Source organism: Nansenia antarctica (genome assembly GCF_963989245.1).
Source record: "Nansenia antarctica genome assembly, chromosome: 1".
NCBI classification, from domain to species: Eukaryota; Metazoa; Chordata; class Actinopteri; order Argentiniformes; family Microstomatidae; genus Nansenia; species Nansenia antarctica.
Genome location: NC_137674.1, coordinates 65194575 through 65217210, shown reverse-complemented (window position 1 = coordinate 65217210; position 22636 = coordinate 65194575). Strand labels below are relative to the sequence as shown.

At 43.2% G+C, this 22636-nt stretch overlaps 2 protein-coding genes across 3 annotated transcripts; both read right to left on the bottom strand.

Annotated features, from left to right (window-relative positions):
* Positions 1–1327: 1327 nt before the first annotated feature.
* fbxo25 (F-box protein 25) lies at positions 1328–16190 on the bottom strand (the record flags this gene model as incomplete). 2 transcript variants are annotated; one of them, XM_080550581.1, is made up of 10 exons in its annotated part: positions 16002–16190; positions 8609–8712; positions 8274–8323; positions 7901–7993; positions 7692–7785; positions 6135–6319; positions 3837–4019; positions 3226–3369; positions 1920–1946; positions 1369–1458 (listed from the first exon to the last, which is right to left on the bottom strand). In XM_080550581.1, the coding sequence occupies exons 1-10, from the start codon at positions 16127–16129 to the stop codon at positions 1369–1371; spliced, it is 1098 nt and encodes a 365-aa protein (XP_080406707.1). In that variant the 5' UTR covers positions 16130–16190. The 2 variants fall into 2 exon arrangements, with proteins under 2 accessions (XP_080406706.1, XP_080406707.1); XM_080550580.1 differs by lacking the exon at positions 1920–1946 and having other exon boundaries at positions 1328–1458.
* Positions 16191–20023: 3833 nt separating this feature from the next.
* Positions 20024–22198, bottom strand: fam110c (family with sequence similarity 110 member C). The gene has a single exon (XM_080540904.1). It carries the CDS (start codon positions 22032–22034, stop codon positions 20949–20951), a length of 1086 nt encoding a protein of 361 aa, XP_080397030.1. The 5' UTR covers positions 22035–22198; the 3' UTR covers positions 20024–20948.
* Positions 22199–22636: the final 438 nt, after the last annotated feature.

The following is a 22636-nucleotide window of genomic DNA, read 5'->3' as shown; positions in this document are numbered from 1 at the left end:
CGTCCACAGCCAAGTTTGTGCACAGACACGGGTTCCACTGCCGAAGATGTCTGGATCCTGTATTTACAAAAAGTTACATTTCTCAACAAGAATAAATACCTGACCTGGGACAGCCTGGCTCTGCTTGTTTCAACACCGCAACCAGTCCAGTAAATGGACAGATTTAGTAGGCTTGATTTCAACACTAGGGTAATAGTTTACACTGACAGTGTGGCGGAATTACATGCAGTAATACTTTACCTGAGCTCTCACAAGGTCTACGGCTTGCCAGCTAACTGACATTAGGTGACATTGGATGTCAGTGTTATGAATGCTTCATGTACTGTATGCCTTTGGATGGAGTTCGCTACATCTGATGAAATACATCAAATGCATGTGATTATGTAAATGAATTGCACATGGTCCTGACAAACAGATAAACAAATCAATAAATCTGCTAAGCCATCAAGTGATCTACCAGATTTTTTCCCACTTTCAATACACAATGTGATAAAAACTTTATTATTCCCCATTCTCATATCAACAAAAGCAAGAAATGCCATTTTAGAAATATTTAATAATTATATATAGCCAGCTACTTTCCCCGCAAATTCATGATAGTACCAACAAATGTAGCCTTTTTTTGTAGTTACATCAGATACTGGAATCGGAAAGGAATATTACAAAATCTAAAGAAAGGATACAAAATATTCTTTTTTTTCATAAATAGTAAAGTTTAAACTTTTTTTCTGTCCACTTGACAGTTCTGACAAAAGTGTATCGTAAAAAGTAATTGTTGTACGGAAAACGCTTATGTCCAATTTTCTTAGTGTTGATGCCTCAACTGCACAGCACGGAATAAATACACAGAGGACCTGTACTTTACGTAAACAGAGAGACCTACAATTACACTGGACATGCACTCAAGTTACAGAGGAAACAAAAAATAAAACATAACAAAACGACAGGCAGACCTGCTTCCGCAGACAGCATAGCCATCAAATGAAATAATTCAGTTATCTCCCCAAGGTGTCCATGAGCACTTCATCTATTTTTAATTATTATACCCTTTCTACAACATTCCACATTCCCCACCATTTCCTTCAAATTCTGCTTCTTTTCTTTTTCTTCCTTCCTTCATATTGATGTTTTCAGATATGGAGACAAAAAACGTACAGAAAAACATTTAAAAAAAAAAGGTATTCTCTTCGGAGCCCTTTGTTTTTGGGGAGTGAAGGAAATGGACACGCACGCACGCACGCACACACACACACACACACACACACACACACACACACACACACACACACACACACACAGAGTAGGAGCAGAGAGGAGATTAAGGGAGGGTGTAAAACGGTCCCCTTTCATGGAATATCAAAAGGAGTTCTAGAACTTGAAGAGGTCTATGAAGTGCTGGGGGGAGACAGGCATGAGGAGGTTGTCTGGATCGTTGGCTGTGCAGGGATGCCCGGAGTCCTACAAAACAGCAGGGAACACCATTGTTACTATGACAACACGTGCGTAGGCCTACAGTACATGGTGTTATAACGCATGACACACTTCATAGCGACACACTAGTCTCACGTGACCAGGCTGACACCATTCGTCTGACCCCCGGGAGTTGACCTTGTATACATTGTGCACAGTGATATGGATGGAGGCTGAATGCATATAATGGTGGATAAGACTGACAATAGACAGCATTGTTTACCTTTATACAAGTTACTGACCATTCATAGGTGGACATGTTTACTACCTAAACATCAGCTATTATCAATCTGCAGCACAAGCATTAAAAAAGTGAACAAGTGAGTGAGTGAGGACAGGTTTGACAAAAAGCTGAACTTGATTAGGCTAGTAACAGAAAGGCTAGCAACAGAAAACAAAACGGTGACAGGAGCGAGAGAAAGGTAGGTTAGGCATGATGGGCATAATACCTTGAATAACAACGCCAGGTGGCAGTCCTTTAGGGAGTCAAAGGAGAGCCAAGGGAGACAGGCAGGAAGGAGAGGGAAAAGCACGGAGAGAGGGATGCAAAGAGGTCAAAGGTTAGAAACAAAAGGATGGTATATAGGCTATCGTATCTAGTTCTGAGGGTTAGGATCGGGCATTGGCACAAAGGCAAAGAAGAGTCATTCTAGAAGCATTGTCGCAAATCTTAAGAGGTACTCTCAACGTGCAACACTCAAGCACCACACAATAAGAAGGGCAAAAAGTGTAACCTTTCCTGGACTTGCTACAGTATGGAGAAGCCTCTTACGCAGAGCCAAAAAACCCAAACACATATTCACATCATTCCTCATCATTCTTATCATTCCTCACCATGCTGCAATCAACCCTTTAAGGTCCAAGGTCACAATGAATGCGTTTGGTTAGCCTCATTGACAGATAACTGTCAACTCCTAACTTAATAGCGACTGGATTGGTCAAGTATGTACAGCCAGTTGAATTGGTCAATGAGGGCAACCAAGCTCATTGGTTAACCCTTGAACCCCCCAGGTGAATGAAAGGCCTTGGTTCACAGCTTACCGTAACTTCCTCCTCAAGGCACTAGCCCCGGTGTCACAGATTAGCACAATTAGCCGTTATTAACATTAGTCTCTAAACCCCCAACCTGCGTCATTCATAAAACGTGTTTATCGTCAGCGAATAGTCAGGACATTGTGTTGAAAACGGAACCCATGAATGTTAATAGTATAGGCAGAGGATCTGTCGCAAGAACCGAGGGCAAGGAGGTGGAAAAGGCCTAAAAAAGGGTTGAACTTGAAGTGAGGGGAATTGGCTTGCATTAGCCTACATGCTAGTGATAATAGAGAAGAGGAGGCACTTTTTTCCTCAACAAGGCTGTTCTTTCCTACCCAAAATAAGTCTCCTTCTCTGGAGACTATACAATCAGTGTGAGAGAGGTTGGTTGACCTGACCCCATGTTTTTGAATTGAATCCAACCAACTGTGATAAAATTATGTTTTGGCTGTACATTCAATGAATGACAGAACATTCTATTACTAAACTGACTCCTAACTTTGTAAACAATCTCAATGGTCACACAGACAACTCATACACACATCTTAGGTTCTCCTGGCCAGGATTACCTAAAATAATAACCAGAAGAAATGTCTTTACTCAATCTTCACCTCAAAGCCTTATCTAGTGTGAATATGGAGTCTTGACTCCCAAACACACTTTTGATGTCCACTAGCTTGTGAGGGAAACCCCTGTTATCCTGCTCTGGATGTTTCTTACCTTCCAGAAGAGGATGCTACAGTGTCTGCAGAAGTGCAGTGTGTCTCCGTACTGCTCCCTCTTGGGGTAGTTTTTCTGTAAGGTGAAGTACATCAGTTTCCAGTCCACGTGTCCTCTCTCAGACAGGATCAGATGCCGACAGAACTACACACACACACACACACACACACACACACACACAGGTTAATTTAGAATACAGAGAGAAAGAAACGATCCATATCGTACGGTAACTGTAAAGTATAATAGATAGCTCATTGTTGATAGTCGATAAACATACTCTGAACTATGTTCATCTCTGAACTCAGTGGGTCAGCTCTTGGATGCTGCCTATAAATGTCATGTGGCAACACTGCCCTCTAGTGGTCACTCAGGACACTACTTACTGTCCACTGTACTGCTACTATACATACAGTATGAGACACTGGTGACTTTTGATTTCCACTATGCTCTGTAACCTACATCATGCAGTTAAGGGTCGGGTCAGAATTTCCCTTTGCTTGATCCCTCCCAAATAAAGGGGGACTACATATTACACAAGGCATACATAGTAATACACATTCACAAAGATGGCCAACAGCCATCTTACACCCCCCCCCCCCCGTGGCTCTCACCTGTTTCTCTGCGAAGTGAAACTGGCACAGCTTCTTCCACAGCGGCCGCTCCTCACTGAGCATGTGCAGAGTGGGCGTGGCCTGTCCCAGGTTGATGATGTCACAGGCGTCCGAGAACTTGTAGAGGATGTTGTTCTGCATGTCCAGAGGCAGGTCCATGAGCGTCATCCCGCTGGACAGTTGCTACGGAGACAACAACATGTCATTGAAACTCCCGTAACTGTCATCGAGTTCATAAACTGACACCAACTGTCAACTGTCATAAAACTCACAGCCTTTGTTTGGCGAGGTGCGAGGCTGACAGGGTGACAGAAAGTTCCGGAAAATAGAGAAAAGCTACACTACTCTTCCTCCGATCCTGAAGAAGGCAGATTGCTGCCGCAGCGTTGGTAGAAGAACATAATTGCGTCTCTTGGGCCCAAAGCGACTCCTAGTCCTGTCAAGGTTGGCTGCAGCAGCATTCCAGAACACAACACTACAGTGACTGAGCGGAGGCCTGACGAGGGAACGCTGTCACCATGCCAACAACACTACAGTGACTGAGCGGAGGCCTGACGAGGGAACGCTGTCACCATGCCAACACTACAGTGACTGAGCAGAGGCCTGACGAGGGAACGCTGTCACCATGCCAACAACACTACAGTGACTGAGCGGAGGCCTGACGAGGGAACGCTGTCACCATGCCAACAACACTACAGTGACTGAGCAGAGGCCTGACGAGGGAACGCTGTCACCATGCCAACAACACTACAGTGACTGAGCGGAGGCCTGACGAGGGAACGCTGTCACCATGGGAACGCTGTCACCATGCCAAAACAATTGCGGCCACCAGAGGCCTTCTCTTCAGAAGCCCCTAAGTGGTCTATAGTAGAATAGGGTCCAAAAGGCTTTCAGGTTGATACTCGTGCTTTTAGAGGAGTCTTTCAGTAGAGAGTAAGCTAAACCGAGTTACAATACAGCATCCAGTAACAGTGTGGCAAGGCTTCAAGGTGAACAGAAAACTTGAGATGGATACATAGCATATTGGTGTTGTTACACTGAATTCACCGAGAGCCACATATTCACATACAGACACACACGTACGCAACACATACACATGTACGTAACACACACACACACACACACACACACACACACACACACACACAACACACACACACACACATAAACACAACAGACTTCACTACACTGGCTCCCCGCTGGTGGAATGAGCTTCCCACGGTTGTCAGAACTGCAGTCACTCCCCATCTTCCGGAGACCCATCTCTTCAGGTTACACCTTAACTGCTCCTCTTGAGACATCTACTACCCCCCAGCACTGTGCCTCCTGAGACACCTGCTTCCCCCTATACTGTGTCTCCTAAGATTTCTACTTCCCCCCCTTGTACTGTTTCTCTTGTGTCAAAAAATAAATGTAAAAAATAAATAAATATAATATATATATACAGTATATATAGCATTCCCTCGCCTTGGCCCGACAACAGGTGCCGCGGAGAATGTAATCACTGGCGCACCTGGGTCGTTCGGAGGAGCGGGCTGAAAAGGGGCCGAGTACCAGGAGACGGAGAAGGGTGACACGCGTACCGTGAGTATAGTCAGAGGACTCAGTAAGACGGACAGGAAAGGGGGGGAAGCGGACATGAAACCGGACACTTACATGTCTCTTTCTCTCCCTCTTGAATTCCAGCGAATAGGAGCAGATTACCCCGAGACCCAGCCCGAGAACGGCTCCCCCCACCCCGAACGGCAGACGAGCGCCTGAGTCCCTCTGCTCCCCTTGCCCTGGCTCGGAGCGATAGCCAGCCTCGAAAATACGAAAAGGACAGTATCCTAAGTTACCCTCCAAAGAGGAAGTACCGTATTTCAGTTAACCCCTTGTTGGAATTATACCTGTTTTTTCCCTTTTGGATTTTTCCCTTTGGACTAACCTTTTTTCGCCCCCTCCAGACGAGGGAAGGGTTCAAGGGAACCAGCAGTAAAATCAAATAAAAACTGTAAACTGCACTCTGACTTGTGTGCTCTCTAGCTGGGGGGGGGTGTTTACGCCGGTTCAGGCGAGGGTGATACAACAATATATACGTATATATATATATATATCTTCTTCTATCACGACGACTGCCAATGGCCCCTGAGCTAGATTACTCTTCCTGCTACGACTGATGGATTGATGATTTACTTGCTTAGTCAAATGTATGCACACACACACACACACACACACACACACACACCACACACACACATAAACAACACACACACACACACACACACACACACACACAACACACACTCTCTGCTCTACCTTGGGTATCTGCAGGTTGTTGAGCTCCTGCTGCCAGTTGAGAATGGTCTCCAGCCTGCAGACCCAGACGTTAACGTTGCCCACCAGGATGCAGTCGCCCATCCCCCGGGTCAGGGTGCACAGCGTGGAGCTCAGGTCCTGCAGCAGCTCTTTGATGAGGCGTGGGTTCTGCTGGTCGTCCAGGACTACGGCCAGAAAACCACAGTTAGTGTTGTTATGGTGACCACACTAGAAGTGAGACAGGGTGGAATCCTTACTCTAGACCCGCCGTGCGTATTTAGACTTTTGCGTAAATCTTGCGCTGATGTTAATGGGATGATTCAACTTACGCGTGCGAACCTTCGAGATAAGACTCCACCTATGATGAAGTACTAAAACCAATATCATTCACTGACTTTTCCATTCATTTGGAGTTGAAGCATTTAGAGGGATCTACACAACTGATGGTGTGGGACATGGACTCATACTGCCATTATACTACAGGTCTGAAAACATCTGACAAAGTTTGATTTTGGGGTGTAACATCCTTTAATGTGAATACCCCCCCCCCCCCCCCCCCCCATTACATTCAAAACAAACCCCCCAATTTAAAGGAGCACATTTTATTTAAAGAGCACAAATAAAACCAATGCACAACAGCTCTTTAAAAATACTCCCTAACTAATTCCAGTTTTCCTTTTTTAAGTGGGTGGTTGGCCTAGATGTGATTTCCCCTTTGATCCGCCCGGCAACAGGAAGCCAATAATGATAGAGGATAACAGTGTTTTGTGGTCAAACGTTCTCTCGGATACGAGAGCATTGACTGGTATAGGTGGCGGCGGCGGTGCTTGAGGTTAGAGATGCCAGCTAGCAATCGGAAGGTTGCTGGTTTGACCCCTGCCTCGGGAGGAAGCTGCATGTGCCCTTAAGCACTTAAACACTAAGTACTTTAGCACAATTTGCTCCAGAGTCGCCGACTATGGCTGACCCTGTCCCTAGAACAAAAACAAATCCAACAATTCACTGACAAACTGATTGCATGGCAATTATTATTATTATTATTATTATTATTATTATTATTATTATTATAGTACTGTACCAAGAAACTGCACCAAGCTGCACCAAGAAATCTAGCATTAGACTGTCAGTCTCCTGAAGTAATGAGTTTGGGGCCTTGGGGGGGACATAGAGAAGTGTTGTTCTGGAGAAAGTGGCCTTTCATTTGAACCAGGGCCAGGGCCAACAGCAGGGCCAACCACTAAGTATGGTTCCCAGATAGAAACCAGTGGCTCTGCCATTAAGAATGGCTGTGGTCACAGTCTGTTATTGTGACACGCCAGTGAGCCCAGACTAGAGGCCCAACACAAGCATAATCCCCCCTCTTGCTCTCCCTCTCATCTTCCCTTTCCCTTCTTCTTCTTCTCCTCCTCCTCTCATTCCCCCATTTTCTCCCTCTCATCCTCTCTGTTCACTCTCTCTCTCTTTTCTTCTATTCTTCTATTCTTCTACTCTCATTCTCTCCCTCCCTCCCTATCTCTCCTTCCCTCCCTTCTTTCCTCCTCTCCCTCTCTCCCTTACCCTTCCGTACGATCTTCTCTAGCACGTTGAAGTAGTTCTTCTGGGCCGCTCCGCTCAGGGAGGGCAGCTGGGACCGGGCTATCAGCTGGAGGAGCTGGGAAGGGGGGGGGGGGAGAGATAGAGAGACCTAAGACACAACCCACAGGAATGATACTGACGTAGATATGTCATGTTAAAAGACACGTCATTAATGACAGCCGGCGTCTTACTTTCGCCACATAGTTGAATCTCCTGATGTCCTGAATGGCACTGGAGAAATCCAGACGGTTGAAGGCTTCCCCTAGCGTGCAGTATCCGTGTCTCTGTAAGATGAAGACACATGCACACATGTGATCTTGGTGTCCAAAACACATACAATAATATTAATATAAGTATTAATATAATATATATACATAATAATAATATGATAATAATAATAATAATAATAATAATAATAATAATAATAATAATACGTTTCAATGCAGCATGATTAGGCAACAACACAGATGGAACCGTCTCATTTTACTGCCAAAATCCCGCATAGAAACCTTAGACCATTTCAAAGCGTAAACACTTCCAGGTCCGACCTCGAACCCGGCTCACCTCTCTCGTGCTCTCTTTGTGGACGTAGATCCACTTCTCCTGGTAGATGACTGAGGAGAGCGAGAGGAGGGAAAACAGGCCAAGGGGATTAATACTGTGATTTATCATTGTTAGGGCATTCTTGCCAAAGTCCTTCTCTCACGCTCACTAGCCTAGAGTCACTTTTGATCATACACACAAGTTTGTGCACATTCTCACTTGCACGCACATGCACATACATACTGCAGCGCCATGCAGATACGTGCGCACGCACATACGGCAGTGCAGATCAGCGAGCACGCACGCACGCAACCCATTTTCCTAATGACAAGATGGTTGCTGGTGCTGCTACTCACACTGTGATTTGGTGTTGTTGTTATAGAAGTCCTTTTTCCTCTTCTTGTCCGCCAACTCGCGCACGTCTCCCACAAACAAGTTCTCTTTGTTGTCCCCACACAGTCTGTTACGGAGACACAAGGCAGACATGAAGGGAGTGAGTCAGTCATGAACAACACAGTGTAATTATGTTGCATTTAAAAATACCTGTTTCCCAAAAAAACAACACCTCCCTTGTTGTGAGTGTGACATGCTCTTAGACTGTGTTGGCTACCTCCTGGCATGGTGTTTCAAACAAGCAGAGGTGTATTTCTGTTTCTGTGTGTGTGTGTGGGGGGGGGCATGTGCGTGCGTGTGTGTGTGTGCGTGCAGTTGCAAGTCAGGTGATTAGCCTGAGTACACGGATTACTAATGCATGGAGAACAGAACATCAATGAGGCACTTTGATCTTCTGAGCCAGTCCTCATTAAACACTGCTGTGTGCTTCTGTTAGAAGAGAACATGCCGGGGTTGATGGCCAATGATGTTTGAGATAACACTTCATTCATAGAACGTGGATTTATAGAATGCAATATGGCCATTAAAAGACAGTTTATGGATTTTAAAAAATGTTTAATCTTTGGATACTGGGAGTCAGCGATCAATTAATCCAAACTTATGATCTCATTATTGAGTTTTTATTTTATTTGCACTATTCCTTAAAGAGAATAAGTCAACACTTTCTTTGGAGCCACATACAGATCAAACTGTGTTATTATTGAAATACCTTGGACATAAGATGAAAGCCTGTTGCCAAATATTTGATCTATAATGAAGGCCTCCCTTACAGAGAGCTACCCAATCCCCTTAAAGAGAAGAACCTTTTATTTAAACGCCTGACCTTTAAAGCAGAGCCCAACAATTATGATCAGCACTAAGCAGCATATGGTATGGGTTTGATGAGCTGAAGGAGAAAAGATTGAATGAATAATTTGGTTTTTTAGACTGGAGCCCTCAAAGAGATGAATAATTCCTGTGTTTTTAGACTGGAGCCCTCAAAGAGAGAGAGTGGCCTAAGGCCTTGCACTTTCAGAGACTTGTTTGAAGATGTAAAACCTTAGGTTAAGATAGACTAGTCCCCCAAGGATAGCCTCAAAACTATCAATCTTAGTCGTTTATGCATATTAAAACATATTCTATGCAGTTATACCCTATGGGGCAAGAGTGCAGACACAGGTGCATATTGTGTAAAGAACATGGCCACAGTAAATTGTTGAGTAGGATTTCTGAATGATTTGCATTTTTAAATGTATTTTATAAAAACAAGCTCTCCTCACACTGGGCCTCATTCATCAATCTTGCGTAGCAAGCAAATCTTATAGCATCTACAAATCATAAACAAAAGGTTCCAAGACCAAGTCTGAGTTCTTGGAGCCAAGTTTGCTGAAACCGTAGCTATAGATTTAGAGTGTGGAAAGATGTTTAAAGAGAACCATTAGTGTTTATCTGGTAGTAAATCAGCTTTTTCTACCAGGTTTATGTTTGTCTAAGGAGATAAACTATTTATCCCAATCAGTGAATTACGTACACCCAACAGAGATGTGAGTTGCTGCCTCCACCTGCCAGGGGTTGGGAAAAACAGCCTTGTTTCCAACATGGAATCAATCAAGTGTTGGGTGAGCATTGCTGAATAACTTTCTTCCAACATAAATCCACATCACAAGATAGGCTAAGGCAACAGCAAAAAACATTGAAAGCTAGAATACATGGTAAAAACGTAACTAATGAAGTACTATGCTGTTCTTTTCTTACCTTTAAAACAATGTTTAGGCTATCTTTGGTACAAGCCAAGGCTGAAAGAGCATTGTGGTGCATGCTAGGCCTTGCCTGTGAGGTAAAGGCAAAGATCTAAATAGGGGGTAAAGTGTGTATGGGAGAGGGTTAGAGTAATCCAGGTATGAGGATTCTCTCTTCTCTTCAATTTCACAGACAGACGGACACACACACACACACACACACACACACACACATTACACACACATTACTAGATAAACAATGCTGTTCTCCTACAATACACGTCATAATAGACAGAGAGCATTCATTGCAGGGTTGGTGCAGTCAGCAGTCGTAATGCTATCTGTCAATGAGTGGAAGGGTTGTTTAGCAGTCAGTAGCCATTGTGGGATAGCTGCTGTGTACAGTATGACGTCATAAAGGCCTCAGGATGTTTTTTGGAAGACAGCCATTGTGGGGAAATGATGTCACTGGTTATTGTGTGGCACAACATCATTGTTTGTTTTCCTGTGAGTGGTCTGAGGGATGTTGATGATGGCCTAGTGTGGCATTGAGAGGCAGCTTACTGGATGAGCAACTATAGATAATACAGTACACAGTGACCTCATAAAGGGTACAGAATCATATTGCCCATCCCGTATAGAAAGTATGCCTCCAAGGCATTGAATATAACCATCTATGGGAATCATACACTGTAACCATATATGGTATATCCACATCCAAACTCAGCGTAAACATGTGATTTGAATCTGCAGCAAATAGGCTAATGCCTATTTTTGTAGTTGAGCGCATATATAAACTTTTTGTTGTTGTTGGAATAATCAAATATTATTTTCTTTTTTTTTAAAGTTATTTTTTCTGAGTGGGGCAGTCCCACTGCCTTCTTTTTATTGTGATAGAGACAGTCGAGATTTGACAGGAAGGATGGGTGAGAGAGAGAGAGAGAAGGGAAGACATGCAGGATATGTCCATGGCCAGAATCAAACCAGGAACCCTGCGCTTACATGGTCGACGCTTGGTGCGCCACCAAGCGCCCCATAATCAAATATTCTACAGAATCATGAAAAAAAAGGGGAAAAAAAGAATCGCACTAAAGTGGGGGTAGTTGCCGTGTACACACAAAACACCATGATAATGATACATACGTCTACATTGAGTTAATCTAATAAGCTTAAAGTTTTTTATATATATATATATATATATTTAGGGCACTTCTGTTTTATTAGGATAGAGATGGTAGAGATTTAACAGGAAGGATGGGTTAGAGAGAGAGGAGGGATGACATAAAGGATAGGTCGATGGCCGGAATCTAACCAGAGGACCTGCGATTACGTGGCATGCTCTTTAGTGAGCTACGCCACCCAGACACCCCACGCCACTCTTCTCAAGCATTCTCTACTCTATATAAAATATAAGGCCATTGTTTCTTCATCCGCCTACGTGTTTTCTTGGTCTGGACTGGACAGCCGACACACGGTGCAGAACAAAACCAGATCGGAACAGGAAACCCTCGGGCCTAAACCCCCCAACACACAGGGACATTCACTGCCACCACAGGTCATAAACTATGTTTCCTAAAGACAACAACCTCATAACCACCCCAGTTCTCCCCCGCTGAGAACAGGCAATAGTCTGCCCAGTTGGAGAAGGTCAACATGGATGAGAGACGAAAATAACCTTTAATGCCTATATAGCGGGGTAGTGGTGGCCGAGGGAATAGTGAGTTGGACTGGGAATAGTGAGTTGGACCTCGTGGTGGCCTAGGGAATAGTGAGTTGGACCTAGTGGTGGCCTAGGGAATAGTGAGTTGGACCTAGTGGTGGCCTAGGGAATAGTGAGTTGGACCTAGTGGTGGCCTAGAGAATAGTGAGTTGGACCTAGTGGTGGCCTAGGGAATAGTGAGTTGGACCTAGTGGTGGCCTAGGGAATAGTGAGTTGGACCTAGTGGTGGCCTAGGGAATAGTGAGTTGGACCTAGGTGGCCTAGGGAATAGTGAGTTGGACCTAGTGGTGGCCTAGGGAATAGTGAGATGGACTTGGATTGATCAGAAGGTCGTGAGTTCAAATCCCACCTGGGAACACCACCACTAGTGTGTCCTTGAGTAAGACACTTAGCCCTGAATTACTCCAGGGAGACTGTCCCTGTAATCTCTAATTGTGAGGGCTAAATTTCACTGGAAGTGTCAACCTCAGTGGTGCGTGTGAGTTTCATTTTGGCGCAAATGTTAATGGGTTAGAGCAGCCATACAGCGCTCGTGAGATGCGCGTCTCACGCTGGCCACCGCGGCATACCATCTAGAGAGTTGGAGTCTTGCCTATTTTCTCCACATTCACATGAAATTTAGACCAGATATTGGTATTAACTCAATAAAACTACACAGCTAAGGAAATTGTAGCATTCCAATCCATAAACAAAAGCTATGTGCAATGACACAGGAAACACAATGACACAATGTCTAATCTAAATGTCATGTGAATAGCTGCAACGGAAATAGGTTGAATTACAAAATACTTATTTCCCCCACTGTAGGTATATGTAAATGACCATAGGAGGTAGGGTATGAAATGAACACTAGTACAGAATGTGTACAGTTCATTGCGGCCCAACTTAAAGAGCAACCGCGGTGCCATAACAACTTGAGATGATTATCGGAAAAAGTTGCTGCAGAGGTGCCTCAAGTCTACCCAATGTTGATTTAGAGAACGTAAGCCCACTGTAAGTCATGGTTACATTAAGTTAGATTTCATCCGTGCATCTCTTAATATGGGAATGCAGTACACGGAGGCACCCACTTTTAGCATATTTACATGAACACAAATCAACCTCGAAAGATGATAGAGACATGAAGGAGGGCTGGAAAATTCCTGGTGACTTTCGGAAACAAAAACAGTGGGCGAATGTTAAGTTGAAACATATGCCAAAGTAGATGGAAGATTAGGTAGATAGAGGGGTTGGGAAAAAGGAGAACATAACAAGCTCTGAGGTGGCCCTATTTCTCCGGTTTTGGAAGAGGAGGGAAGACAACTGCTCATTCATTCAACATGGTTACCAAAGTTTCATCAGTGCACCTGTTTACAGAGCTTACTATGCCAATCCAGGTCAGTCAGTCAGTAAATCAGTGAATTGACTGAATTGTCTGAATCCCGGTCCTGCTAATCTCCATTGCACAATGCAATTGTCAAGAGGTTCACACTAGGTTGTTTGGGAAGTAAACCATGGGAGAAACTAAGCTTGCTTTTTTTTTGGTGTGTGAGTGTGAGTATGTGTGTGTGTGTGTGTGTGTGTGTGTGTGTGTGTGTGTGTCTGTGTGTGTGTGTGTGTGTGTGTGTGTGTGTGTGTGTGTGTGTGTGTGTGTGTGTGCATGAGTCAGTTCCCTCAGTTTCCAACTTGTTTTTGTTTTGGTGTGTGAGTGTGAGTGTGAGTGTGAGTGTGAGTGTGAGTGTGAGTGTGAGTGTGAGTGTGAGTGTGAGTGTGAGTGTGAGTGTGTGTGTGTGTGTGTGTGTGTGTGTGCATGTGTGTGTCTGCATGAGTCAGTTCCCTCAGTCTCTCACAAACACAGACTATTCTCAGACACTGCTTGCATGACAGGTTGGGGCAGAAACAGGAACTCAACATCTCTTTCTTAAAACGCCCACTATAGTATTACTTTGACCTTTGACACAGACCCACGAGTTTGCCTTTCCTGTTTACTTGTGACCCACTTAGGCTAACGCTCTGAGAATTTCCTCAATATGACAACCCGACCCTTAGATCAACTTCTTCTGTTGCCATGATGCCACCACAGTGATGTGACAGGCAGTAATTATGGGATGTAATTTACTTCCTGAATGTTCGGAGGTCTCTCATCTGGAAGTGATAAGAGTAGACGGCTATTCTGCCCTGCCCTGACTTCTCATGAGAATGAGTTGACGAAGCCTCTGTTGTCATGTAAAAAAAGGCACGAAGCACTTCCTGCTGATGCTTACCTGTTTCCTGTTTCATTGGCCGCTGCCTGCGTGACAAGAAGCTCAACCCTGGGTCCTTTGAGTGCCCTCCTCTCTTGCTCAATCTTCTCCCTTTCTCTCCTTCACCCACATAGGTGAATTCATAAGGATTAAGCCTCATTTCAGAAACTGAACTCACAGATGATAACATTCATTTCCTTTATCTATCTCTCTATTCCCTTTTTCAGTCTGATCCCTGTGAAGTTTCACCAGCAAAAGAGGAACAGCTGGTGCATTTAGCATGGTGGTTCAAAGGATATCGCCTAAGCACCAAAGGGTCAGGGTCATGTCCTACAGTCACCAGATCCAAGTCTTGAGCAGAGCATGCTGGGATAGACTGACAGAGAACTGTATCCCACGTCCATGTATATTTCCATGTGCACTTTCATCACATGCCCACGTGCTGAAGAACATTTTGGATAAAACTAAAATCATGAACTGAAAATAAACAAGAGAAATGCAATAGTTTAGCTATACAGAGGCCTACATTGCTAATACATTCATGATAGGGATGGGATAGCAAACAATCAGAGTTTCCTTTTGGGGCTGAACACTATGGTATGAAGACGCTACAGCTCAAAAACCCCTGCATTTACTTGACGTTTCTTTATTTTGATTGAAATACAGTGCTGAAGTGCAAACTGACAACAATTGACTGTGTACATTCGGCTAAATAAAACTTCAAAGACTAGGCTATTTAGTAAGAATGAACCCTGCAGTGACGAGATAACATTGAAGGCTAAATATATAAATAAATAAAGTCATAAAAAGGAATGTTCAAAATGATTTGGCTGTATTTCATGTTATTATTATCCAATTCCCCGGAGCCATTAAAAAGTAACAGTATGCTGTTAAATAAAGGAAACAGGAGTTTGAGTAGCTTGGCTATTCTCTGAATCCAGTCATAATAACTGTCTGAGATTGACAACTCAGAATCCGACAATTCCCCTTTTTAGGGCTCGGGTCAGAAAATGACATAGTTCCAGTTTAACAACATTCAGTCACTGACTCACACCATCATATCAGTAGTTATTTCCACATACGCTCATGCACACACACGTCAGGAAAGCCCTTGCATCAGTTATGAACTCTGCAATCTACAGTCTCTCTCTCTGGCTGCAACCTTGATAAGGCAATGGAAATCAAGGAAACCAATATTCAATGCTGAAACACAGTGTGGTGCCAATGGTTGATGGCTAATTCAGTGAGGCTACCGTGGGGGGTGACTGTACATAGGGAAATACAAGCTAAAGCCTCAAATATGCTGCTTCTTGCAAGCCAGTGTTAGCAACAGGTCCTTGGGCCTCTTGTCTTACTCAAAGACGTGACTCTGGCCTTGCTATAATCTGTAAGGCAAAGTCTACAGCCAGTGACCAAAAAGTCAGATGGTCAGAATGAATGCCTCTGCATAACAATGTATAGCCTGAGATACAATTGAGTGATGACGTGAACGTGCGTAGGTGTGTACAGAAATACAAAATTACAATACTAAAAACACTGTGATACTCTATTCTACAATTTGCTCAATGTTTAAGGTTAGTTATTGACACAATTAAAGGTTAATCATTGATCACTAAATAATAGATGGGGCAGTTACTTCCTCCTCCAAGTCTATGGCCATAACACTGGGTAAATGTAAAGGGGGGCAATTACTTACTCTTCTAAATCTATTTCATTATTGTTGTCTCCTAGTTTATGTCCATAGAACTCGATCCTCTTCCAACCATCCTCGGTCTTGATCCAGCTCCATCCTGGCGACCTCCAGTCCTGACCGTAGAAAGGCATCCTTCACCGGGGGACTGTGCGAGGAGAGAGCCGCTATCACTCAATCAACCTCTGGTTGTCTATTTTTACCTGAATGTAAAATTGTAACGAATAGCACTGTGATGTGGCATGATGTCATCCTCCACTTCATGTAAATGAATCAAACATTATGCATTTGACAATAGTTTGTGGTAGGCTGAAAGAATAGGCTACACATGTTTAATATCAATTCTTGATTAATTAAAACACTGAGAAAGCAAACTGCCTGTGGTTTTAGCTTTTAAACGAGACTGAATGATGAAAAGGGAAGAGCAATATAATAATAATAATAATAATAATAATAATAATAATAATAACAATAACCTTTGTATAGCACGTTTGCAAACGTTGCAGGTATATAACCACTAGCTGACTAAAAGTGGGAATCAATCAAGAAACGAATGAAATGCAAAGACCGTAAAACACAGTCAAAGAATAATCTGTCACTTTTACATAATATCTCCGTAAATCAACCTTACCGAGAGCGATTCCTTTGTTGTATTGAGAATTTCAGCTGTCTAGTGAAAATATTGACGGAAGCAACAGAATAGGGAACAACCCCTGACGTTCTGTGATTCGACCCATTGGTTTGCGTTCGTAAACTCGCTCTGGAATCTTGATCAACACTCATGGAATGCCTCTCGTCCAATACAATTGCTTGGTCTCTTTATGACGTCGAACCCAGTATACGCTCCGGCACTCTCAGAGCAAGTTTACGAACGCAACACTGTCTGTATTCCTCTTGTTGCTACCCGAGTTCCCGACGTGGATTGGCTCCCGTTACTGTCATTCGACGTTTTATCCGCTGTGTTTTGTTTAACTACACGTGATGGAGTCCTTCGCACATGTTCGAGTGTTTTGATTTGGAGATGGGGGGAAGGGGATGCAGGCCAGGCGTCTGCATTTATGAATCATTCCGTTTTTCCGTCCATGACACGCATCTACAAATGTCAACAGTAGTGGGATTTAAATGCGTGCACGCCACGTGTGCGCGTAATGCTCTGAATCTTTGAATACGTGTACAAATCAAGACAATGTATCCTTTTGTTTGATTAAACTGGGCCCTAAACGAGATTATCTTCTAATCAGCGATAATATTCTAATCGGCGATAATTTCATTTTGCGTTCGGTTCCATCAATGTGGCTCAAATAATTCGCTGTTTGGTTGCTATGCAACCAATCCTTCTGAGTAATTCTGGTCGCGAGCAGGTTTAGAGGTTGATTTAGGTAATACGTGCCTCAAAATTGTCTCACAGGCGGAAACTATATCCCGAACGACAGTTCCGTCAAGTGTCTTTTAGGAAATATTAGTTCCCACTTTTTACGAGATAGATAGATAGATAGATAGTTTGACTGTGTGATAGATAGATTCTTTGATATTTTGAAATTGTGATCGATCGATAGATAGATAGTTTGATTGTGTGATAGATAACTTGATATTTTGAAAGTGTGATAGATAGATAGATCAATAGATAAATAAAAAAGTGTAATAAAAAGAAAAAAAAGAAAATAGGTATGTCTATCAACTTACATTGCTGTCGTCACAGCGGTCTGGCTGGCGCAGGGGTTAAGGCAGCCAGTTAGAGTTCCGAAGGTTGCAAGTTCGAGATTTGATTTAAGTGAAGTTACAATAGATATATCTGTCTAAGTGAATCATCTATCCATCAGTAATCATAAGAAAAAATAATCTATGCCAAATCCAGGGTCCAGTTAGAAGAACATAATTTACTACTCAGAAAGGCTTCAAACACCATTGTTATCGTGTCAGTTCTTGTAAATGAAGCCTACACCATCATTTTATAGCCTACATACTTTTTTAGATGAGATTTTAGATTAGATTCAGACAACGAAATGCAGTAAAAAGTGTGTCAGAAGACGGATTTGAACCACCATCTTAAAATGACAAATAAATACTATGGCAGCGGTCGATACCACTATGCCATCGTGACGATATAATGGTTTGTAGCCTGCTGCTCATATCACCACAGTAGTAATTAATTTATTAAAATATGAACATATAACAATAACTGGGGCTAGTATGACCTACGCATTTAATCGGTCAGCAATTTCTTGCCAAACAATTTCCCTCGCCTTGTTAATTGCGGCAGTATTGCACTGTTTTACATCTTATTTTTCCGTCTTCATAAAGATCAATAAGTCGGAATGCTGCGCAAAAGTAGGACCCCTGCAGAGTGGAGTATCTTCATTTCGACAGTTTGACTCTTCTGGGCTCTTTATGTCTGCGTGCACGCGCCCATATCGAGGATTTCTAAGCGGGTGTTCTGTGAACACTCATGACACAAGCCTGATCCTCGTTCGAGGAATCACCTGAGGCTTGAATTCCAATCCCGAGTTGCCTGATCTATTTTTATCGCCGATATACTAATCAACGTTAGTGGAACAGCCCCCTGGAGAATATTGCACCATACATGTGAATTTGTCTTTATTGGCCAGGGTGAATGGTTGGAGATTTTTTTGACAATTTGTCAGCATGTCCACTATGTTGATACAAACCAGTTCATAGTTTTAATATTATGTATATAGTTTATCACAAACTCACATTTTGTGTTCCCTTCCACTTTGAACATGTTAATGTAGACTAGCCTACTGTATCACATACAACATGAGGACCCGTCATTTTAGAACTGAATTCAAGAATTCCCAAACACTGTCACCAGTGGGGAAGGGATTGCATACCACAGTCGACTGCTGTGTACAGATTATTTGCCACATGTAATGGTAGAGTGGAAGGCCCATTTAAACAATCCGACACTGCCCTCTAGGGGCTACCAGAAAAAGCACATCAACTAAGCCCTGGCAGGAATGTCAATGTATAGTATATGTATATACTGTATACTCTCCCATGCATTGACATAATTGACAGAATCACCTTTTTATCCAGAGGACAATACACATACATATGTTTATGATGAGACTGTGGACAATACGCCTCCGTATGTGCACATTCTCATCATAAACACTATAAACATGGGTATGTGTTTTAAAGATAGGATATTATATTTCCCAAAGCAAGAATAGGCCTACATATTTTTGGAATGAGACAGGTTTGAAAGTATTCTTGGATGTTAGTGAGACAGATAAGACAATTAAGTGTTCAATTTTGAATCAGGCTCGTTCCATTTTGAAGTAAGCACTCCATAAGTACCTCTGCTGAGGAGGGGTGGCTGGTTATCGAAACAGGGTTCCAGCACTCCGAGTGTTACCTGGGGGTGTGGTGGCAGGATAAGACTTGCCTCAGTGCTGCTGTTAGCCTCCTCTGAAGAGGCCTCTGGGGGAGATATGGGTGTGTCGTACAACATCTCGCTGTGGCCGAGCAGTGTTTACCTACCGAAAGAAAACAGCTCACCTAGTCAGCATGTGTGCGTATGTGTGTGTATGTGCTCGTTCGTGTGTGTGTGTGTGTGTGTGTGTGTGTGTGCGTGTGCGTATGTGATGACAGTTGCCTATGTTCTCTCCCTCACTCTCATTCCTCTCATGTTACTGCCTGTGAGCTGTAATTAGAGGCAGCAGAGAGGAAAGCAGGGAAGAATAGAGACAGAGAAAGCAGGGGAGAGAAAACTAGAATGTGAAAGTTGAAAAAGAAAGGGTTTCAGTGTCAGTCAATCCATGACCTTTAATCCCACCAACATGCTCAAATTATCCAGGTACATTCTGTTCTCAGGTCACCCTTGAATTGACTGACCTACCTAGCCATGACCATGACCTTATGATTTTATTTCAATAAGCCTAGTTATTCATGTACAAATCATCGATTATACTGTGTTTAATTATTCTACAGTAGAAACACTAAAACAATGACTGTATGATGTGCAATGGCATCCTTCCAATTGCATTGCTCTTGAGATTACAGTGCAGAAGAGGTTAATGGTTAATGGGTTCATTGTAACACATGTAATGAAACAATAGCTATATATATACAATGGAAGACACAATACTTGTCAAATACTGATACATTTTCTCAGTTAACTAATTGGACATGTAACATTTGCGCGCACAAAATATCTGCTTTACATGGTGCAGGCAGGCTCGTTCAGAGACATACGCACACGCACACGCACACACACACACACACACACACACACACACACACACACACACACACACACACACACACACACACACACACACACACACACACACACCCCTACAGTATCACCTGTTGTGCAATAGCTAAGCAAACAGAGTGATAGGGCCTGTGCTGGGTTTTCACCAAGGCCATGGCCAGGAATGTTCTCTGGTATTCAGTCCGTCACTATCATATAATAATAATAATAATAATAATAATAATAATAATAATAATAATAATAATAATAATAATAGATTTAATTTAAAAGGGCCTTTCTCAAAGGACACTGTACATAAAACAACAGAACAGAACAAAACAAACAGAACACAAATACAAAAGATAAAATCGTATTCAAAAAAAGAAAAATGGTGTAAGAGCTATGGGGAATAGTGTCACTCAATTATGTTCTATGTTATATAGACAACTTTGGCAGTGGTCATTGAGTGGTCATCAACGCGGTCAGTTGCTTGGCAGGAACAATATTTGATACTCACATAATATTCAATTAATCAACAGTAGCTTATAATGGAATGAACTATCAACTATAAGTAACATGTAGAGGGCTTTTGGTGAGGCTTATACATAATATTCTAGTTTATAATTAATCTTATAAAGTACGACATAAAACATGTATAGGCCCATATAGACCTATAGTAACGGTGTACATCGACATACATTCAGCCTGCAAACAGAACATTTCAGTTCAGGTCTATCCTACTCAAGATCTCGTAATTTCTTTCCAGACTCTGTAGCATTTTTGCAACTATACAACCATTTGATAATCCTTGCATTTCGCTCAATAACTGATGTACCTTGGCGAATATTTTCATGCAGTTCCTCTTCCTGCAATCCGTCAATGTCACCGCTATTCTGTGAGAACCCACCATCATCTGAGGTCGAAACGCTGACGCTTCGGATTTGTATGGCGAGTTCCTCTGAGCGCGCGGAAAAGTTCTCTTTGCCCAAAGACGCGATGACCTCTCCATCTAGTCCGCAGTATTTGAAGAACGCGTCAAAGTCGGCAAAGTTTTTGGAATACCTTGAGCTGATGTCGGAGTGAGAGCGGCCGACCCCTTTGCCACACCTCCTCTGAACTTCCGCGACTCTTTTGTGCAGCGCGGGTCTCCTCATAACACCTGCGGCCAACCTCGGCCTGCGTGCGGCCACCTTCGTGTCCCCATGTTCTTGTTCCGCGGGTTCATCATTCTGAGGGTACTGTGTTACAGTCTGTCTGGGCTGTGAATGTTCCTTTTTTGAATCACATTCTTTGGCAGCTCCCTCGGTTGTCGTACATTTGGCACCATCTTCCTCCGACTCACATTCCTTACCTGGCGCCTCAGGTAGTGAACTTGCCATATCCAAAGTGCTCAGCAGCAACTTGCGTTCCAGATTCCGTTTATTTTTATCCCTCGTCGACCCTTTGATAAGTTCACATTTCTGTCGGTACAGTAACAGGGAGTCAGGTCGTTTTTTGGAGCTACTTCGACGCACCACGTTGTTCTCCGGCCCAGAGCGCTCACCTTGCGCGCCGGTCGTGCCCACGGGCAGATTCCTGACATTGTTACCACTTCGGTTAGATGACCCGTTACTACTAACGGAGGCAGATCCAATGCTAATAACTGATTCCTGTGTGGAGTTGATCACCCGTTGGCTTTTGACATACTTTGGTTTGGTCGCGGCTAACATCTCCACGGCACTCATGCGTCCCGTCGTCTCGCTCTCCAGTTCCAGCTGTTTGCGAAGGTATTCGGGACCTTTTTCAAGAATTTTTGTGGCGTCTACATCGGTGGTAGTCTGCATTTTGGTATGTTCTCTGGCATCCAAATCTGTGGAAAATAGTGGTTTTCCGCGTTGCCAATCCTTTTACGCGAAGTTTAACCAAAAGTCTAGAAACACACAACGCGAAAAGGACAAAACTTTACGGCACAAACAAGTTGGTGTGTTGCCCAAGCACGCAGTACAGCGGGAGCGTTCACCTTTCTGCTCAAACACAAATCACACTACCCCACCCATCCCGCACAAGACCAGGTTGAGCCAAACACAGTGCTGTTCAAAGTACACCTGATGACATCACGTACTGAAAGTTGATACTCGGGCTATCTCGCTTGTAGTACTTTTCCTTGACGGTGATGTTTGTAGTAGCCTTATTTCCGATGTGTTCACATGCAATAAAGTAACCAAATCCAGAGTTCAATTAATGTTGTTGCATTTTGGTTCAGTTTCCTCCTATTCACACAGATCTCCTTGGATACAATAATAATCAATCATAATAAAGGATGTGTAAAAATAAATAGATCTGTAAGTGTGGTGTAATAATATCCCACGCATTGTGATGACACATCCGAACACACAGGAAGCAAGTTAATCTTTTTAAGCCAGTTTGGGCCGTCTTTGTTGCATGT